This window comes from Xiphophorus maculatus, chromosome 3, assembly GCF_002775205.1.
Source record: "Xiphophorus maculatus strain JP 163 A chromosome 3, X_maculatus-5.0-male, whole genome shotgun sequence".
NCBI classification, from domain to species: Eukaryota; Metazoa; Chordata; class Actinopteri; order Cyprinodontiformes; family Poeciliidae; genus Xiphophorus; species Xiphophorus maculatus.
In genome coordinates, this window is record NC_036445.1 from 18,428,825 (window position 1) to 18,446,961 (window position 18,137).

An 18,137-nucleotide genomic window follows, 5' to 3' on the forward strand; every position below is an offset into this window, starting at 1 on the left:
GAGATCAATCAAAATGTTAAATTAAAAGTACAGCATCTACAATCATTGAAATTAGTTTTTCAATTTAGAAGAGCATTGTATTTCAGTGCATCTGTAAATAAGGTCGTTGCTCGCACATTCTCGAACTTAAATATTAAATGTGATAATTTTTTGTAACTGAAGGATTAAAATGTGTTGCGAATGTCTGATGACTGAAGGAATGCTTACGTTAAGGGGAAAATGTTTGAAAAAATCTATCTGGCTGTTAACTAGATGAATAAATGTATTTAAAACCAGAGAAGGCACAAAAACTGCCCCTTTCCACCTTGTTTATCGCCCGTATACAGCAGAATGTCTACTGCGAAATCTTAAAGAGTTTCTGACGTAAATTGATTACTAATAACTTCAATTTGAACTACTAATTAGTCGTTTTTCAGTGTATCGCGCCCTGCATCCTCCCTTCCTTTTTCTCCGTCCAGTGCAAGCGCGCTCTGGCTTTTGGCCGCGAACGCGCACGCTGCTCCCGAATCTGCGTCACTGAACGTGACCTCAACGAACGTCACCGCCGCTCTGCCTACTTTCGTGTGTTTCCTGTGTTATGGCCGCTTGCATAGGGAGGAAGAGAGATGAGGCATGCTTGTAAATAAACTTTTGGGCAGGTGCGTTCAGGATGGCGGTGACGCAGCTGCTTATGCTGCTCGCGAGTAGGTCGACACTCCACTCACGAAGGAGGTACAGCAAGGTGCGGAAACTTGTAGCAATTGGAAGCTAACTGAGGCTAACGTTAGCATGCAGGGCAGTGTGTTTACTGTGTGTCGTCATGTCATGAGCTGAAACTGATGTCCATTCATTATGTGTGTAAACAAATTCTGTTTTATACATCTATTATCAACCTTTTATTATTGACTAAACGGTTTGCTTTAGCTGATAGTTATATTAAATTAAATGTCCTTTGGGGGAAAAGAGCAATTTAATAGGAATATTTTTGATGTAACCAAATTTCTCTTTGCTTTTTTATTAATATTACCCCTTGTTCAGCTACCCCAAAATTAAAACCATACCATGTGTCAATATTGTCATTAGTTACAAAATGTTTGCATAATACTTGGACTTTTCTGGGATTGTGAGTGTTCTCATTTAGCTACATTCCCCAACAGATAATGATAATATTTATAGCACAAGAACATACATTAAAGTTGTCAATGGAATGAAGTTATGCATTTATTGCAAAGAGAGTGTGCCTTTAATGTCCCACAACAACTAAATTCAAGTATTTTAGCTGGATTAATGCAAATGGTGATGCTGCTGAAATAGCCACCAGTACTTTTTCAAAAGTCAGTTCAAAAGAACCTTATTAGTCCCAAAGAAAGATCAAATGTTGTTTTAACTCATACTATTGAAATTTCTTAAAAGGGTAGTAGATGCTGATGGCAGGAAGGATCTCCTGTAGGAGTCAGTATTACTTTTTCACATATGAAAAAGCCTCTGGCTAAAGACAGTCTGTTGTTGTAAAGCAGTCTCATGAAGAGGATGCACTGGGTTGTCTGTAATCTTCTTCATTTTATAAAGAAATCTCATTTGTACATTATTCTTCAGATGTACTAGAGGAGTCTAGAACAGATTACAGATTTGCAGAAGATCTGCAGCATTTTGCTCCAAACACTGAAAAACATAAACTTCCTCAAGAAATAGAGCTTGCTCTGTCCTTTCTTGTAGATGCTTCTCTTTTGCATCTCTAGTTCAGTCTGTTGTCCAGCTGGACACTGAGGTAATTATATTCCTCGGCCACTTCTGCTATTTCCCCCATGATGGACATAGAGTTTACTCTAACCCTGTTTCTCTTGAAATCTACAATCATCTTTGTTCACATTAGAGATGAGTTGATTGTTTCCACACCATGACACAAAGTGGTCCACCAGATCTCTGTACTCCGCTTCTTGTCCATTTCTGATACATCTGACGACTGCAGAGTAATCTGAGTATTTCTGCAGATGACAGGACTCTGTTTCGTCCTGGAAGTCTGAAGTGTACAGAGTGAATCTAAATGGTGAGAGTACAGTTCCCTGTGGTGCGCCTGTGCTGCTGATCACTAGTCTAGACACATACTCCTTCAACATGATTGTTGAGGTCTCCACTTGTCTTCTGGAGTTTCTGACTAAGCAAATCAGACTGGATTGTGTTAAAAGCATTGGAGAAATCAAACATGTTTTTGCTTAAAACATGAGTGTTTTCTGGTTCACTGTTATTCACTCCAGTTTCTGAAATTGTTCTGGATATTCTCCTCCCCACATCTTTTTTAAATTTACATACCAGGATCTTGTAGCTTGCTTGAACAACATACCTTTTGAGTACAGAGTTTCTACACAGTCTGGATGACTGTGTAAATTGATTTATGGGTTTTTTTTCTAGCTTTAGAGCAATAGAGGAAAAATATTGTTTTTAAAAACATTTCTTACTTCCATCCATCTTATTATGTTCTGTCATTATTCCATGTGTTTCTTTGTTCCTTTCTTTCTTCCTTCCTGTTATTCAACAGTTTTTTTCCCCTCCAGTTATTTCTTTCTGTTGTTCATTTGTTCATTCCTTCTTCCTTTTACTATTCCCAATATTTCCTCCTTAATTCTGTCCTTTTCTGATTTCATTCCATCTTTTGGTTATTTCTGTCTTCCATTCTATTCCTCCTCCATTTGTTTCCTTGTGAATTATCTTCTATGTTTTTTCTTTCTGTCCGTCTCTCAATTCCATTCTTCTTCCCTTCCTTTTTAAACCATTCTTCCCTTTTGTTCCTTTTTTTTTTTTACCACTTTTACATCTGATGGATGTCCAATGTTTAAAACCCAACCTCTGCAGAAATATCTGCCGAATATTCAGAACATTCTTTAGTATATTTAAGAAAATGGATTAAAGTAATAAAAGTTCCAGAAATTCAATTCTAGAACCTTGAAATAAAAAATGTGTTGCATTCCTGTGATGGCCTTACGTTATTGGTTAGAAATAAAGTTTGAATTTCACATTTTTGCCACTAGAGGAAGCCTGAGGACCACCAGATATATGAGAACCACAGCTTTGAATCATCATCATGACTGCATGTTCATTTTATTTGGCAGGGAGTAACAAATGAAATAACATTATAACTTATTATTCTCCAAACCCTTGACCCTTATAAAATACTCAGCTAAGAGTTGAACAGTAATTTTAACATATCGTCACCTTCCTACTATATTGGTAAGCCCTTTTGGCAAAACAATTGCCACCTCTTTCGTTCCAAAATATGCTTTAAGCACAAAAGAGTCACTTTTGTCAAAAAAAAAAGTGACTTGCGCCATTACTTTAGGAAGGTGAAAATATGAGTTCCTGTTAGAAAAACATTGCTTTAGGATAAGATTTACAACTGAAGTGATGAAATGCTGTTAATTTTAATGACTGTTACTCATTCCCTGACTTTCTTCATGTTTCACGATGTGCCTTCTTACTCTTTTTAATATTTCCATTTTTTCTCTGCAGTTCCGGTTGTCTCCAGCCCTGTCTGAGCGCCTGCGAGTCTTTGAGTCTCTCAGGGAACAAAGAGACAAGAACAGGAGACAAAAAGTTAGAGAAAGCCCTCTCTCTGTCCGCCTAACTAATGGACAGACGGTGAAGGGAACAGCTGGAGTAACCACACCGCATTATGTTGCACAGAGTCTGAGGTAAATACACAAGAGAGGCAGAAATGTTTTCGAGGTGTTGCATGATTGCAGATGTAAATCCTTGTTTTATTTCAGGGTGAAAGGAGTCCTGGTGTGTAAAGTGAATGGGGAGCTGTGGGAGCTGGGACGACCTCTAGAGGCAGACTGTGAACTACAGCTTCTGGGGTTTGACTCGGCTGAAGGGAGACAGGTATGTACGACAGAGTATTAGGGACAGACAAAGAGTAGAGTCAATAGTACCACAATAAAGTCATTATACTGGTAGAACAAAGATGCAATATTCCCAAAAGAAAGTCATAAAAGTACTAGAAAAACTTCATTTTAATGAGAGCAAAGCTTTGATAAAACATGACCAGTTCAGTCCATGTGGCTCATTCTTTGAAACAGTCGTTTCAAAATCTTCCTACTGATAATAATTTGATGCTGATGCATTTAAAGATTAATATATTCTATTGGTAAAACTGATGCCAAAGTATAACTTCACAAGATAATTTTTTGTGTTGGACTGTAAAATTTCTACTTTATTCTCCTAAGATTACAACTTTACTCTCAATATCATGACTTTTTTCTGAAAATGTTATGAATTTATCCTTGTATTGTTATGACTTTTTTGCTTGTGTTATTACCAATTTATTCTTGTAACGCTGACTTTATTCTCATAATATTATAACTCTATTCTCATATTATTTCAACTTACTGTCATACTTCTTTATTCTCGAAGTACTCTCGAGGAAACATACCTGTTCCCTTGATTATCTGTGAGATCAATATTTAATCTACAGCTCATTAATTTTTCTTCACCTTTTTTACTGACTGGTTTGGTTTCCCAGAAGGTAAATTTTTTTCTGTGAACTTTGAACGCCTTACAAGTAAGGGAAAAAAATCAGATATTGCAGTAGATGTAAACTTTTTTTTAATGTAAACCTTAGGGACACCTTCTATTTTTTAAAACTCTCTGAGTCTTTGAGCCGAATAAACTCAGCAACTAATTTACAGGCAGCATGGAGGACAGGAGCGTGTGTCCTTGGCGGTGTGTTGGAGGGGGTGTTTGGTGCAGAGGTGTGCAGGGAAGGAGCGTCGGAGCTCGGACTTTTTTGCGACCATAACCCAAGCAGCAGGTGAGACTTGTCCTTCGTAAACATGAGCTTTTTTTCAGCTTCAGTCGCTGAGCTCGGCAAGTTGGAAGATATTTTTAGTTTCATTTTCTCTGAAGCACTTTATGCTGTGGTTTTTCTTATTTGTGCGTTATGTCTATTTTATCTGTATTTGCTGTAATGTTGAAAATGCCATTACACACTCGGCGTTCTTGTGTAGTCTTGAAAACTTTGGAAAGTTATGGAATCTGAATTGATCATTTTCCAAGTCTGCATAAATATAGGAAAAATAAAATGTATGGGGGGAACTTTATTTCTAAACTGTAATTCTATTATCTCTAAGGTAAAAAATATTATGGAAAACAGTTGATTTCTATGAAAAGGATAAACTTTTTGAGGGTTTTTTTTGTACGCCCATCAAACCTTGATCTTCTATTAAACCTAATGCTCATTTTAGTTTCTTAGGCACTACCCACTAAACTCATGGCCCCTAAAAGTCAGAAAAATGATAGTTTGCCGTTTTTTTGTTTTTGCATATGTGAAGTGAAGGTATTTCTGTTAGGAAACTTTCAGATGAAGGATATGTATTGAAGTCCTGTCTAGATTTTCTAGAGAATTCATGCAATCCTAATATATACAGATGCCAAAAAAGTGAAATTACCCTTTATTTTCCTTTAGTTTCATGTTTGTGTTTCATGATTTCTTTGAGAATAAAGATGGAGAAGCTGACCTAGATTAATATTTTAGTACTCAAGGTCATAAAGTATTGAAAAAATTGAGTCTGGGAAAGTATGGAAGCTTTAAGTTTTAATTTGTTCATTTCTTCCTCAGTTCTTTGTCGCTGAGTGATGTGGAGGCAAAATGTAAGGAGGCTGCAGCCCTCAAACTTCCTTTAATCGGACTGGACATGAACACCGCAGAGCTTCATGAACTGTTTCAGGTCAGTAATTATTGCTGTATGTCTCATAATGTTCTTATGCGGCACCTTATCATTTATGCTGCAATTAAATATGTTGTACATCAGGCACAAACAGTTAGGTCCTCCCTTGTTTTAATTTTTCCTCCTGCCATCTAACACTGTAAATCCTTTAAATAGCTGCACACAACCTGTATCTTAAAAAGTCCAAGACTTAATTAAAATTTTTAGACTCTGGAAAGTCCCAATTACTAATCGATTGTTTCATACCGGAACCTAAATTACATATAGATACATCTTAAATTCATAACTTTTTTCCATGTTTTGAGTTGAGAGATGCAGCACTCCAAGCTGCTCTGTAGGAACTCTTTTACTGATTAATAGTTTTTTGCAGGTAGGTACACAAATACGTTTGATGTTTCTGCCTTGTCAGGAGAATCTGCAGTGGAAATTGTTGGGTATCTGATGAATTGCTGGTTACAAATTAAAGGAGTAGAGAAAGCAGTAATAGTAGTTCATCCAGTGTTTGGTTTAAAGAAAATCTGTTGGAGTGCAATCACAGAAAAAGTTCAAATCACCAAGAGCCACTAAAGGCAACGGAAACTGACAAAATGGCTTGATGGAGAATTCACAGGCTTGATTAAATTGATACAAACGTGGTGTTTCAGTAAACATCAGGTTTCAGCTCAGATGCAAGTCTGTAAATTTCCCTCCATGCACTTCTTTCATCAGGAAATGGAGACTTTTTCCAGATTGTTTTGCACAGATTACAAGCTAAAGCAAGAACAGAAACGCTTGAGGTCAGACATGTTTTAGCATCCGCAACAATCCAATTTAATTAAATACTTTAAAACGACTTGTTTTGTTTAGTTTGGCTCTACAGTTACATGTTGCTGTGCTGATCAGCTAAAAGGAGGAATGCTTTTCATATTCCAGAAAACCGAATTTAATCAAGACTTAAGAACTCAGGAAAAAAAATGGAAGCCTGCAGTAATATTTCATTTCTTAAAGTATCCTTTTTTAATCATTCTCTGGTTATTGTCATGGTGATACTCAGGCTTGTAGCCTCATATTTAGTTCTAATAGTTTATTTCTGAGTTTAATAACTTTGACACTTGTTTTATTATGCGTCTGTGCTTTTTAATAGTGCAGTGTGTGTGTGTGTGTGTTATAGGACAGTAAACTGCGGATGCAGCTTGTTGAGGAGCAGATTAACGACCCCACGGTCACAGTCTACAGGCATGTGTTCATATTGACTTGCTTTCTATTTGTTTATTTTGTAACAACAAAATGTGACCTGCTGTTATCCTGTGTGTCATTCAGATGTGGGGACAGGTTAGCGGTGTGTGACGGGCCTCTCCTCCCACACACCGGTTTCCTCAAGGTCTTTAAGATGCTGCAGGTGCGTAGCTGTTTCTGTCTTCTGCTTGTTGATTTTTCTTTGCTCAGCTTCTCTGTAATTTCATGCATTTGCCTTTTTATAATTCTAGCATCGAGATGGATAACTAGTCTCTAGAAAGCCAAACACTTTTTTTGTTCTTTTATACCTTTGGTCTTTTCTTTATGCTTCAAACAAGATGATTGAGAATTTTTGATCCCACTATAATCAGATGATTCCATCATACTCTCATGTGGCTTTTTTCCTGAATAAATCAGAATTTTTTCCAAATTTTTCTGATCTGTGGCTCTGGTTCTGTGCTGGTCTGTCACTGGGCAGACGGGAATTCCACAACAGCATGAGGCTGGAAATATTGGTGACAGGATGTTGTGTTTGCCAGAGGCCGTATTCCTGTTCCAAGCGCTAACACAATGCTTTCCATCAGATAAATATCACATTCTTCCCTTTTTTTGCCAGCCTGTCACTTTCGTTTCCTCTGTTGCCATCTGTTTATTCGCTCATTATTTTCTCTCATCCCAGCTGTCCTCCATCACGGTGTCCAACCAGACAGACTCCAGTGGCTTAACGCGTCTGCTAGGTGTGGCGTTTCCAGGAGAGAAGGACAGGGAGGAGTGGGAGAGGGAGCAGGAAGAGGCGCGGAGGAGAGACCACCGGCGGATAGGAACAGTGAGATGAGAGATACATTATAGAAGTGAAACTAAGTGGTAAAATCAGGCTTCCTCTCATCGGTAAATAGATTTTATGTTTTTGTTCAGGACCAGGAGTTGTTCTTCTTCAACGACGTGAGCCCAGGCAGCTGCTTCTTCCTGCCTAAAGGAGCCCACATCTACAACACACTCACTGACTTTATTAAGGTGCTCTACGTTTTATAAACATTTAAACTACTTCTAGCCCCTTTATAGACTCATTATGTTAGGCAGATACAGTAGAGTCAAAAATGCAAAATTTTATGCTTCAGATAGTTGGAAAAAGACTAGTTCTTTATTGTAATTTATTTCAGGTGGAGTTAATTTTATGCCAAACATTTAGAGTCGACAGACAACAAATAAGTTTCATATATGGCGTTACTGGAGTAACAGTAAGTAAATAAAATCATCAAATCTGTGATGTTTTAAATAAATTATATTTTTAAACTAAACTAATATTTTGAACAACTTTTCAAATTAACATGAATGACTGGAATCAAATATGGTGAATATACCGAATCAACAGATTATCTTAATTTTTTATACAAAGCTTTTGGACTAAGGTAGACTATGTCAAATTTTTTAGATTGAGGTTTGTAATCCATTGTCAAGATAATTTATTTAAAAAATCCAGGACTTTGGTCTCAAATGTAATAATAGAATAGAATTCAACTTTATTGTCATTGCACTGTCACAAGTACAAGCAACGAGATGTAGTTTGCATCTAGTCTAGTTGCAAACTACATAATCTAATCTTTTAAAAAAATATTGATCCAAGTTGGTAGATTTTTAGTAAGTGGAGATAAAATATTATGAACTCTAAAATAATAGATGTCAGTCAAAATGTCAAAGGGACACAAATTGCTTTATTTAGTTTTGAGACTTCAGGCTTAAAATACATCACCTGGACAAATTTTAGCCATTTTGCATAAACACAAGTTAAGCAACAATAATTTAGCAAAAATACAAAAAAGTCAGAAATTTAAAGTTATTACATGACCATGTTAACTTGTTTTTTTGTCATTTGTGCAGATTTTACATTTAAACCATAATGGTCTTATAAAGGTCTTTAAAACCTTAATTTTAACCTTTTCACTTAAAGAAAACCCAGAAATGCAGAAGGTTTACTGTTTTCATAAAGTTAAATAAACTAAAGATGTCTTAAAAGAGTAGATCTCCATACATAAAAACGTTTTACACATACATAGATTTGTAACATCTGGCTCAATATTCTGGCATGTGTTATAAAACCAAAAACAAACTTTGTTATGGAACAGAGCACATTGTCTGAGGAAATGTTTGTCCATCTCTAAGACGGATTGAAGCGTTAATTTCTTTTCTAGACACATTAGAAATTAGATCTGAAGCTGCAGCAATACCTGGTCACTTTAGCTGAGCTGCATATTTGGACTGCTGATAAAAATGACCCTTTTAATGCGGTTTAGCTGAATCCAAATACAAAACACGCCTTGGTGTGATTGCAGTAAAGTTGGATGAGAATCAGTAGCTGAAGGTTTTTCATTCGTTCCTCTTGGTAATGACAGTTTCTTCTGCGAACTGAATTCTCCCATTAATGTGCTCAGTTTATGACCCTGAAGATTTATGAGTGTGTGTCCGTGGTCAGGATGTTAGTCTTGGTTTAATCATGACGCTATTGTGACAGTTTGACCCGCTCCTTTGCTCATTGTTGCACATATCCTTCTCTCTCCGACCCCTCACAGAGCGAGTACCGAAGGCGAGGCTTCACCGAGGTCGTGACCCCGACTCTTTACAGCACTGCTTTATGGGAGCGCTCGGGCCACTGGGAGCACTACAGCGAGAACATGTTCACCGTGACCTCGGAGGGCGCTCAGACCTTCGCTCTGAAGCCCATGAACTGTCCTGCACACTGGTAAAAGCAAAAACACACACATACATAACACACAGCACTCCTTCAGCGACAGACTGCGGCATCCTAAATGCAGGATGACTGTGGCTCTTTGGTAGAGTAGTCGTCTTGCGATCGGAAGGTTGTAGGTTCGATTCCAGCTTCCTCCTGCCACATGTTGATGTGCCTCTGGGCAAGGCACTTAACCCCAAATTGCCTACCGATCTACGTATCGGTGTATATGTGTGTTTGTGAGTGCGACTGAGTGAATATGACACTAGTAAAGCGCTTTGAGTGGTCAAAATGACTGGAAAAGCGCTAAATAAGTTCAGTCCATTAACCATTTACAAAGGAGCAGATCCTTCCTCCCAGCAGCTCTCGGACTTTATAACCATCACGGCTTATTGTGATGTTAACATCCATGCTGCTCTTTACTCATTTTTAAATACCATTTCCGCTGTTATTCCAAATCTGTTTTTGTGCACAGGTATACAATACACAATATTTTGATCATGATATTAGTGTTTCATATCCATTGATATTGATAATTATTGATTAGGTTTTTGCTTTAATTACCTGATTTACTTCCAAACTTGTGATGTTTCCTGTTTTACCCAGTTTTCTCTCAACACCGTAATTGTTTATTTACTAGCAGTTATGAGTGGCAAAACTTGAAACTGCTGCTTACTCAAGCGGGTTGTTGCTAAGTAACCAAAGAATGAGTGAGTTGCTAGGTAACCAAAGAGTGAGCGAGTTAGTTTATTCCACCAACCTTGCTTAGGTTGAGTTGCTTTCCTCTGCCTACATCTCCCAGAATGCTGTGCGTTTCTGGATTGGAGATCAGTGGAATTATTGAACATTCTATTAAACTATTATCTGTTTATCGATCACGAGTGTATTGCAATATATATTGTTATTGCTTTATTGTCCATTCCTAATATGTAGTATTATTTTCGTTGATGTTAATCTTGTTTTATATATTGCTTTTAACACTTTAAGAACTTTTTGTGTGAGCCTTTACATCAAGTTGCTGCTTTTGCACCTGAATTTCTGTTTATATCATACTTATTTTTGCATTTGGACGTTTCCATGGTAACCGACTCTGCTCTGTTGGGTTTAGTCTCATGTTTGAGCATCGGGTTCGCTCGTGGCGGGAGCTTCCTCTGCGCTGGGCCGACTTCGGGGCTCTGCATCGTAATGAGCTGTCTGGAGCTCTGGGAGGGCTGACTCGCGTCCGGAGGTTCTGCCAGGACGACGCACACATTTTTTGCACACCGGACCAGGTAGAACATGTTGGGTTTTTTTGTCCATTTAAGCCACATTATATCTCTGGAGGTGCTTCAATTAAATTTAAACTGTAAAGGAGACACATGTGGCATGGTAATTAGATGGGCTGTACAAGTAACTCCTGAGGCATTCCAGGAAGCCTCCGCCTGGATGAATGTGACCCTTTGTCCCGTTCAAACATAATACCTTCACATGTGTGGCGCTGCAGCTGTACAGTCATCCTGATCCGCTGCATCCAGACCTGGATCTCTCCCATCATATCCGCTCTCCAGGTCTCTGGTTGCGGCCCGGTAATTCAGAGATCACATGATAATCACTGGCCTCTGAAATGCTAATTCAATCTTAGATGCACTCTTCCTATCTGGTTCTGTTGATTGTTGCATACTTCCCTGTCCTCTTGTTGCCCCCTCCCTCACACCACCGTTTCGCTCTTTCTCTGCAGCTGGAACAGGAGATTGTGGCTTGTTTGGACTTTGTTCGGAGCGTCTATCAAGTGTTTGGGTTTTCCTTCCACTGCTTGCTGTCCACACGTCCCACTCCGTGCCTGGGGGAGCCTGAACAGTGGAACCACGCCGAACAGGCAAGCACACACTTTCCCTAAAGAAAACCCTGATAGGGTGTTTCCACCAAACTGGTTCAAGTGCTTCACCAGTTCTGAACTCTGAGCCACGTCCTAGTTTTATTTTTAATGTTTTACGCAGCTAGTTTTTAATTTCTTCTCAGGATTGCGGTTCAAGGTTTCAGTTCACCACACAGATCACATCATTAATCCCAGTTTTCATGCAAACAGATACCCTAATATCAACAACTTCACTTATTAATGGAATGTGATTCTAAAGGCGCTGGAAGAAGCTAAATGCAGTCCTTGGAGACGGATTTAATAGCAGTGTTTGATAACATGAAAGAGAATAGGCAGTGGGTTTAAAACCCTTGTTGGAAATGGATGTTTATAAATTCAGTGGACAACAGCAGGTGTAAGTTCAGCTTTGGTCACTGACCTCCTGAAACTCCTCAAATAAAGCAAAGGAAGATGGAAGAAGAACTCATGTTATACCTGTGCTAACTCTTACCACTGAATCTGTTCTAACAACTTTATGGTTCTGAATTAGGTAGCTCATAACAAAACCAACTTTAGAGTTTAAAGAAGACCTATTATAGATAATTCACATTTTGCATGTTTTTCTACTTCCATTTGGGTCTTTGCTGATTCTAAGACCGAGATGTTTTTGGCAATGCGCTAATATTTTTTGCTGTCTGGAATATAAGCAGTTTCAAAAATAATTGCTAAGAGACAAGCCATAGGCATTGCCCCGTTACCTAGCAACCCCAGCTTAACCCAGTCGACATCTAGAAGCCCAAACTGAGCTCTAGCATATTTGGTCAGCTGGTTTTACTGCTGCATGTTATGTACAATGGCTACTGGAAAATACAAGTGTTTGTTTTGTAACTGGCCATATATAAACCACTTTATGAATTCTTGTTGATTGTGCAGGAGGCTCCATTTCTGCTTTTTAAACATGTACAGTCATATAAACGGGCATCTGTTTGCAGCCATTTTCATGTGTAAGTGTAAAAGTTGAATTAGGGAGAATGGCCAGCAGCAGCTTATTTGGATTTAAAGTGACAAGAAGAACTAAAATTTAATGAGACATGTAATCAACATGTTTTATATTTCCCAAAGACCTATCTCAATCTGTTCAAGGAAGCATAAAACTTCCTGCTCAAGATATTTTGATTGGCTGTCGGGTCTCCATGAGCCCAACAGCAGCTGCTGTGTTTCTTTCTTCTGCTCCAACTCAACGTTGGTCCCAAAAAAGAGCAAGAGCTTTCATCCATGGAAAAACCAAGAACTAGTGCACAACCAGTTCATAGTTGTTCATTTGTTCATTGTAACTTAACATCAGTGTTGTCTCGTGTGTTTTTGTCTGAGCAGCAGCTGGAGAAGAGTCTGCAGCAGTTTGCCGAACGTTGGGAGCTGAACCCCGGAGACGGAGCTTTCTACGGACCAAAGGTCAGCAGGGAGGGGCGGTGAGAAAGGTGCAAACATTTACTGGCGGCAGCTACAACTATTGATCCACTGATCAGAATCTTTCTTAGCCAATGCAGATTTAAGAAGTATAACGGGTTGTGCAGTTTTGCAACTCAGAGGTGCATTGATGAAACATGGAAAAACTTTCCAGACTCAATTAGAGAAAAAAATATCTAAATGGAAGATACCACTTTGCAGAACTCATACACAGCACCTGAAATTAAGCACTTTATTCCTAGTTAGGGTTAATTTCAAGTTTACGGAGTTTAGAACCAACTTTTACTTAGAAACTAATGTTTTTATCTGTAAGTATACCCCTAAATCTTCAGGGTAAGAGCTTTGTGGGCTTTTAAACATATACATACAGTAGTTGTTCTTTTCTGTTAACTTTAATTGTCTGTGACAGATTTTAAAACACTTTTGCCTCAAGCCTTGTGTTACTGCTTTATTGTTATATTTTCACCATTTTCTGTTCAGTGTGGAGCTGACTTTCCCTTTACATCTCCACAGATTGGAGTTGTGCAGAGAAAATGTGAGATCTAAATGATCCACGTCACAGCAGTAAAATCTAAATTAAGATTTTTTCTTCATTGGCTTCTGAGTTTTACGTATAAATTTAGACATTGTTAAAATGTAATGTGCTCTGTTTTCTTTTGGGACTGTATTTATCTTTGTGCAACTGATGAACAAGTCGCAGGAGGATGTTGGTTTTAGGCAGACATGTCCAGGCTGAGAGCAGGAGAAAGGCCAGGTCATTTATGAGGTACATGCACACAGAGTCCTGTGCTTTTCTAACTCACATTCCTCACATCTGTGAAGCTGGGCCACGTTGGCCACAATTGGGTACTGCAGCTTCTCCCAGAAACCAGTTTGTAACCAGTTCAGTCCACAAAAATGTACTTGGGCTGCCGCTAGTGTCTAAGAGCCCTAGAATCAGATTTGTTGAAAAGCAGAAGTGAAGTCCGGACATTAAGAAACGGTGCTCTGTTTCATCTCAGATTGACATCCAGATTAAAGATGCAATTGGCCGACAACACCAGTGTGCCACAATCCAGCTCGACTTCCAGCTGCCCATCAGATTCAACCTTCAGTACGTCGGGTGAGTCGGTGCAGATCTGCTGCCTTTGGCCCTCGCTTTCTAAAACATTCCTACATCTGTGCTGGTTTAAACCTCCAGGGTTCTTCCATCTACTTGTCATTTTTCTAAACTCGCATTTTTGTGCGTAAAGTCTTGTAATGTCCAGGTTAAAATGGCAGAAGTTAAGAAAAGCCTAATTTAGTCGTGAATAATTGGGTGTTGATTAAATTTTTTGTCTCTAGAAAGGATACTGCTTCTGATCTCGCTTTGCTTCATGTTAATCAATCATCAATTATACTGCAGCACAGATATTTGTTGTGATTTATTTTATTTTTTGTGAGGAGAAAAAGGAGTAAAAACATAAAAGCTGATAGATTTGTTGTGGTTGCCTCAGCATATATTGACTCTTTAAAAAGAAAAATCATTAAATTGCCCTCCCCATTGATTTGCACTGTGACCTAATCATCGTTTAAACGTTTCTCAGACGAGACGGACAGCTGCACAGACCAGTGATGATCCACAGGGCTGTACTGGGGTCACTGGAGAGAATGATCGCTATACTGGCTGAAAACTTTGGAGGCAAATGGTGAGGTCATGATAACAAAACCACGGCATTTACAGCTACAACTCATTACATTAGCATATTCTAAATAAGTTGATAGTTAATGGTGTCTCTGTTTTATTTTGATGATAAGGACTGAAATCTACAGTTGTGACTTGGCCACAGCAGTTTTTTATTTTGGGGTTCCTTTACACCAGCGCTGTTTAATCGTCTTTAATCTAACTCTACTTTGTTTACCTAGACAAACCTCTAGTTTGTTTACCTAGTTTGGTTCGTTTGCATGTGAATGCACAACCGAACTCTGACGCGGACCAAAAAAGCAAACTCTGGTTCGCCTACAAACCCAGGTCTCAGTTTGGTGGAAATGAACTCTGGTGCAGTTTGAATGCCTATGTGAATGCCAGACACACTAGAGAGCTATTTAAAAGCCATAGCACAGGGCATTGTGGGTAAATGCAGCCAAAACAATTGTTCATGTCTAGCATTAGCGGCAGAAATGGCTCATGGTCTTTTGCCAAAGACAAATTGCACAGCAGCTAAAATGTGATGTTACTCTGGTTTTGTTTACATTTCATGAAGAAGGAAGTTGCGCTCACGTCTTCTTCAGAAGTTTTTGTTTTGTTTCCTTCAGTGGTTGTTGGTGCAGCGCCACCATAGGTCAGGGGGAGAACAGTTTTTTCAAAGGTTTGGTTCATTTGACACAGAGTGAAACTGAACCAGTTGAAAATGTAAGAAATGTTGCCATTTTGCTCCCTATCAAACAAAGTCTGCTGAACTATCAGCTATGAAAAACACCTAATCCTTTTCTAATTGGTTTTGTAATATTTTAATTTTCCAAGAAACTGAATTTTGGTTATTCTCATGTCGTAATCATTCAAATTAAAAAGTAATAAATAGTTTAAATATACCCTATGGGTACTTTGGATCTATCTAAGATACAAGTTTCATTTCTGGAATAAAATTGCTAAATTACCATTATGTTGCAAGTAAGCTAAGTTTGCTTCAGTGTGCTTCACTGAAAAATATTAACCAAAAAACATTTTAAAAAAAAGTGTCACAAAAAAGCTTTAAAATATGAGAAATGAAAGAAATATTAGAATGACAAGATGTAAAGAGGTAAAAGATGACCTTCTAATCTGAGATCTTCTCACGTTTCTCTTTGTGTCCAAACTAGGCCGCTGTGGTTGTCTCCGTCTCAGATCATGGTGATTCCTGTAGGGGGCAACAGTGAGTCATATTCTAGACAGGTCAGTCTTTGGTGGACAACTGCCAACAAAGTCCTCTTTGTCTAATCTTTTTTTATTTCAGTGTGATAAATCAGGAAATATGTGAAACTTTTAAGAGATAAAATCTTTAGAGGAAAACTTCTCGGTTGTCTAAAGGTGGTCGCGACGTTCCACGAAGCTGGCTTCATGGTGGATTTCAACAACGATCCAGGAGCGACCTTAAATAAGAAGATTCGCTCCGCTCAGCTGGCCCAGTACAACTACATATTTGGTAAAGATGAATAATGAAAGCAGCAACTTGGAGCTGCTTGTATAAATGTTTTTCCCCCCTGATGCTCCATCTCCTGCTTCTTCCTCCCTTATATCAATGTTAACATATTTCAGCGGCTTTATTTTTTTCCTCTCTCGTTTTTTTGCAGTGGTGGGTGATAAGGAGCGTGAGAGTGGAGCAGTAAACGTGAGGAGCAGAGGGGGTAAACAGTTGGGCAGCAGACAAACAGAGGAGGTCCTGAGGTCCCTCATACATCTACGAGACACCAGGAGCAACCAAGATGAGCTTTAACACCGGCTCATTTCCTGGATTAAATCATGGCTTCATTCTCTGTTTTGTTACTTTATTCTTTTTTTTTTTTTATGAATGTGAATGCTATCAGTTCTAATAAAAGTACATTAACATTACTTGTTTATGCTCTTAGCGCTGTCCTTTACTGGAATTTGATGATAAATCTGTGCCCAAAAAAGTACAGAGTGGAGTTTTAAGGCTATTTAAAGATTATCGGTCTAACATCTGCATCACTGGGCTGCGGATGCAATTTGTTCCCTAAAAGCCATTAAATATGCAAACGTTCCGCTTGTGTAAGTTTATCATGAGAGCAGAAAACCAGACATACCTTTAAAAGAGTTGGGAAGAGAGGAGGCAATTTGACTAAAATAGGAAAGGTGGACGTGGTGTCAGGCCCGCGTGTTTTTATGTGTGTTTGGTGGAAACGGATAAGTCAAGGTAAAGGTCAAAGGGATTGGACGCTTTTCCTCCTCTTTAATTGAAAGAGGGCAACAGGATGGAAAAGACATCAGTCACAACAGTGACACTGAGGCAAAGAGGGAAATGATCGCTAAAAAAAAAGTACTTGGGGGAATTTCTAAAGAAATCGGATTAAAACCATTTAAAAAATGGCTATTGTAGGTTAACATATTTTTAATCCTACAAAACAGAATATTTGTTTGACTGGCTCATTCAAATATTGTCAATAATGCACTGCTGAAGTCAACAGCAGTGCTGCTCTGCAAACGTGCTGATATTTCCTCACCAGACATGTTGGGCATCTTATTTCTGCTCATCAAATCATATTTGTTTCCTATTAAAATTAAATGAAAAGTTTAAAAGCAATCAGCTAGAGTTATTAATCATTTTACAGGGTTTGAGTCAAGATTCGAGGAGAAACTTTTGACCAAATGATGGACATGATCTAATCTTAAAGGGCATGTTTTCATTAGCAGTAAGCAGAACATTGTGATTAACATAAATGCTTGAAAACATCAGTCTGTGGACATTAAATCTAGAGAAAGTTTCTCTTTAAAAATATTCTAATTTGCTGAATATGGCTGTAGTCAGTCAGAAGTGTCTTATTTTCCATCTTTTTGCATAACATATGTTGGTGTCTATCAGGGCAACTCTTCTGTAGCTGAAGCTCAACGAGCTGCAAAAAGTGATGCAGTTTAACAAAAAGGGGAAAAAACATTAAAATCGTATTATTTAAGTATGTATGAAATGTGTCAAATATTTTTTTACACTAGAGGTTCTATTTTTGTCAGTCCTGCAGAATTATTTTTGATTGCACCTTATTTCACAGAGAGGAATAAATATGTTTATTTTTTTAATGTTTTTTTTTGCAAGAAAATCACTTTTGTTGCACCCAGAGTTGCTCTTTGTCCCTGATTCTTTTCATTCATTTCAAGGTGTTGAGGGGTTCGTTTTGGTGGCCACAGGATCGGGTTTCTGCTCTTGATGATGTGGTTCTGTTGGCTTCATCAGTTCATGATCTCCAGCTTTCACCAGAGTGGTTCACAGCCCAGTGTGAAACAACAAGAATCTCCACAAAAGAGCCGTAAAACGGGCAGAGTTCCTTCTCTGGGTCAGAGACGAGGTTCTACCCAAAGTTTTGGAGTTGCAGTCCCTTGGGTTTTCTTCCTGGCCTAGTAAAAACCAACCCTTTATTCTGTGCTTCGCTTCGATGGTCTGAACCCTCGACTGTTGAGAAACGATTGCTTCCTGGAGGCGTGGGCTGTGTTGAGGCTTTAAATTTTACCTGATTGCTAACGTTTGCCCGT

At 38.5% G+C, this 18,137-nt stretch overlaps 1 protein-coding gene across 1 annotated transcript; it reads left to right on the top strand.

Annotated features, from left to right (window-relative positions):
• Positions 1-532: 532 nt before the first annotated feature.
• On the top strand, positions 533-16,487 carry tars2 (threonyl-tRNA synthetase 2, mitochondrial). Its single transcript, XM_014473015.2, has 18 exons — positions 533-721; positions 3,484-3,665; positions 3,741-3,855; positions 4,662-4,783; positions 5,591-5,699; positions 6,850-6,914; positions 6,999-7,077; positions 7,594-7,740; positions 7,830-7,928; positions 9,482-9,651; positions 10,748-10,910; positions 11,357-11,494; positions 12,848-12,925; positions 13,942-14,042; positions 14,506-14,607; positions 15,758-15,830; positions 15,966-16,080; positions 16,229-16,487. The coding sequence occupies exons 1-18, from the start codon at positions 650-652 to the stop codon at positions 16,369-16,371; spliced, it is 2,073 nt and encodes a 690-aa protein (XP_014328501.1). The 5' UTR covers positions 533-649; the 3' UTR covers positions 16,372-16,487.
• The last annotated feature ends 1,650 nt before the right edge of the window (positions 16,488-18,137 follow it).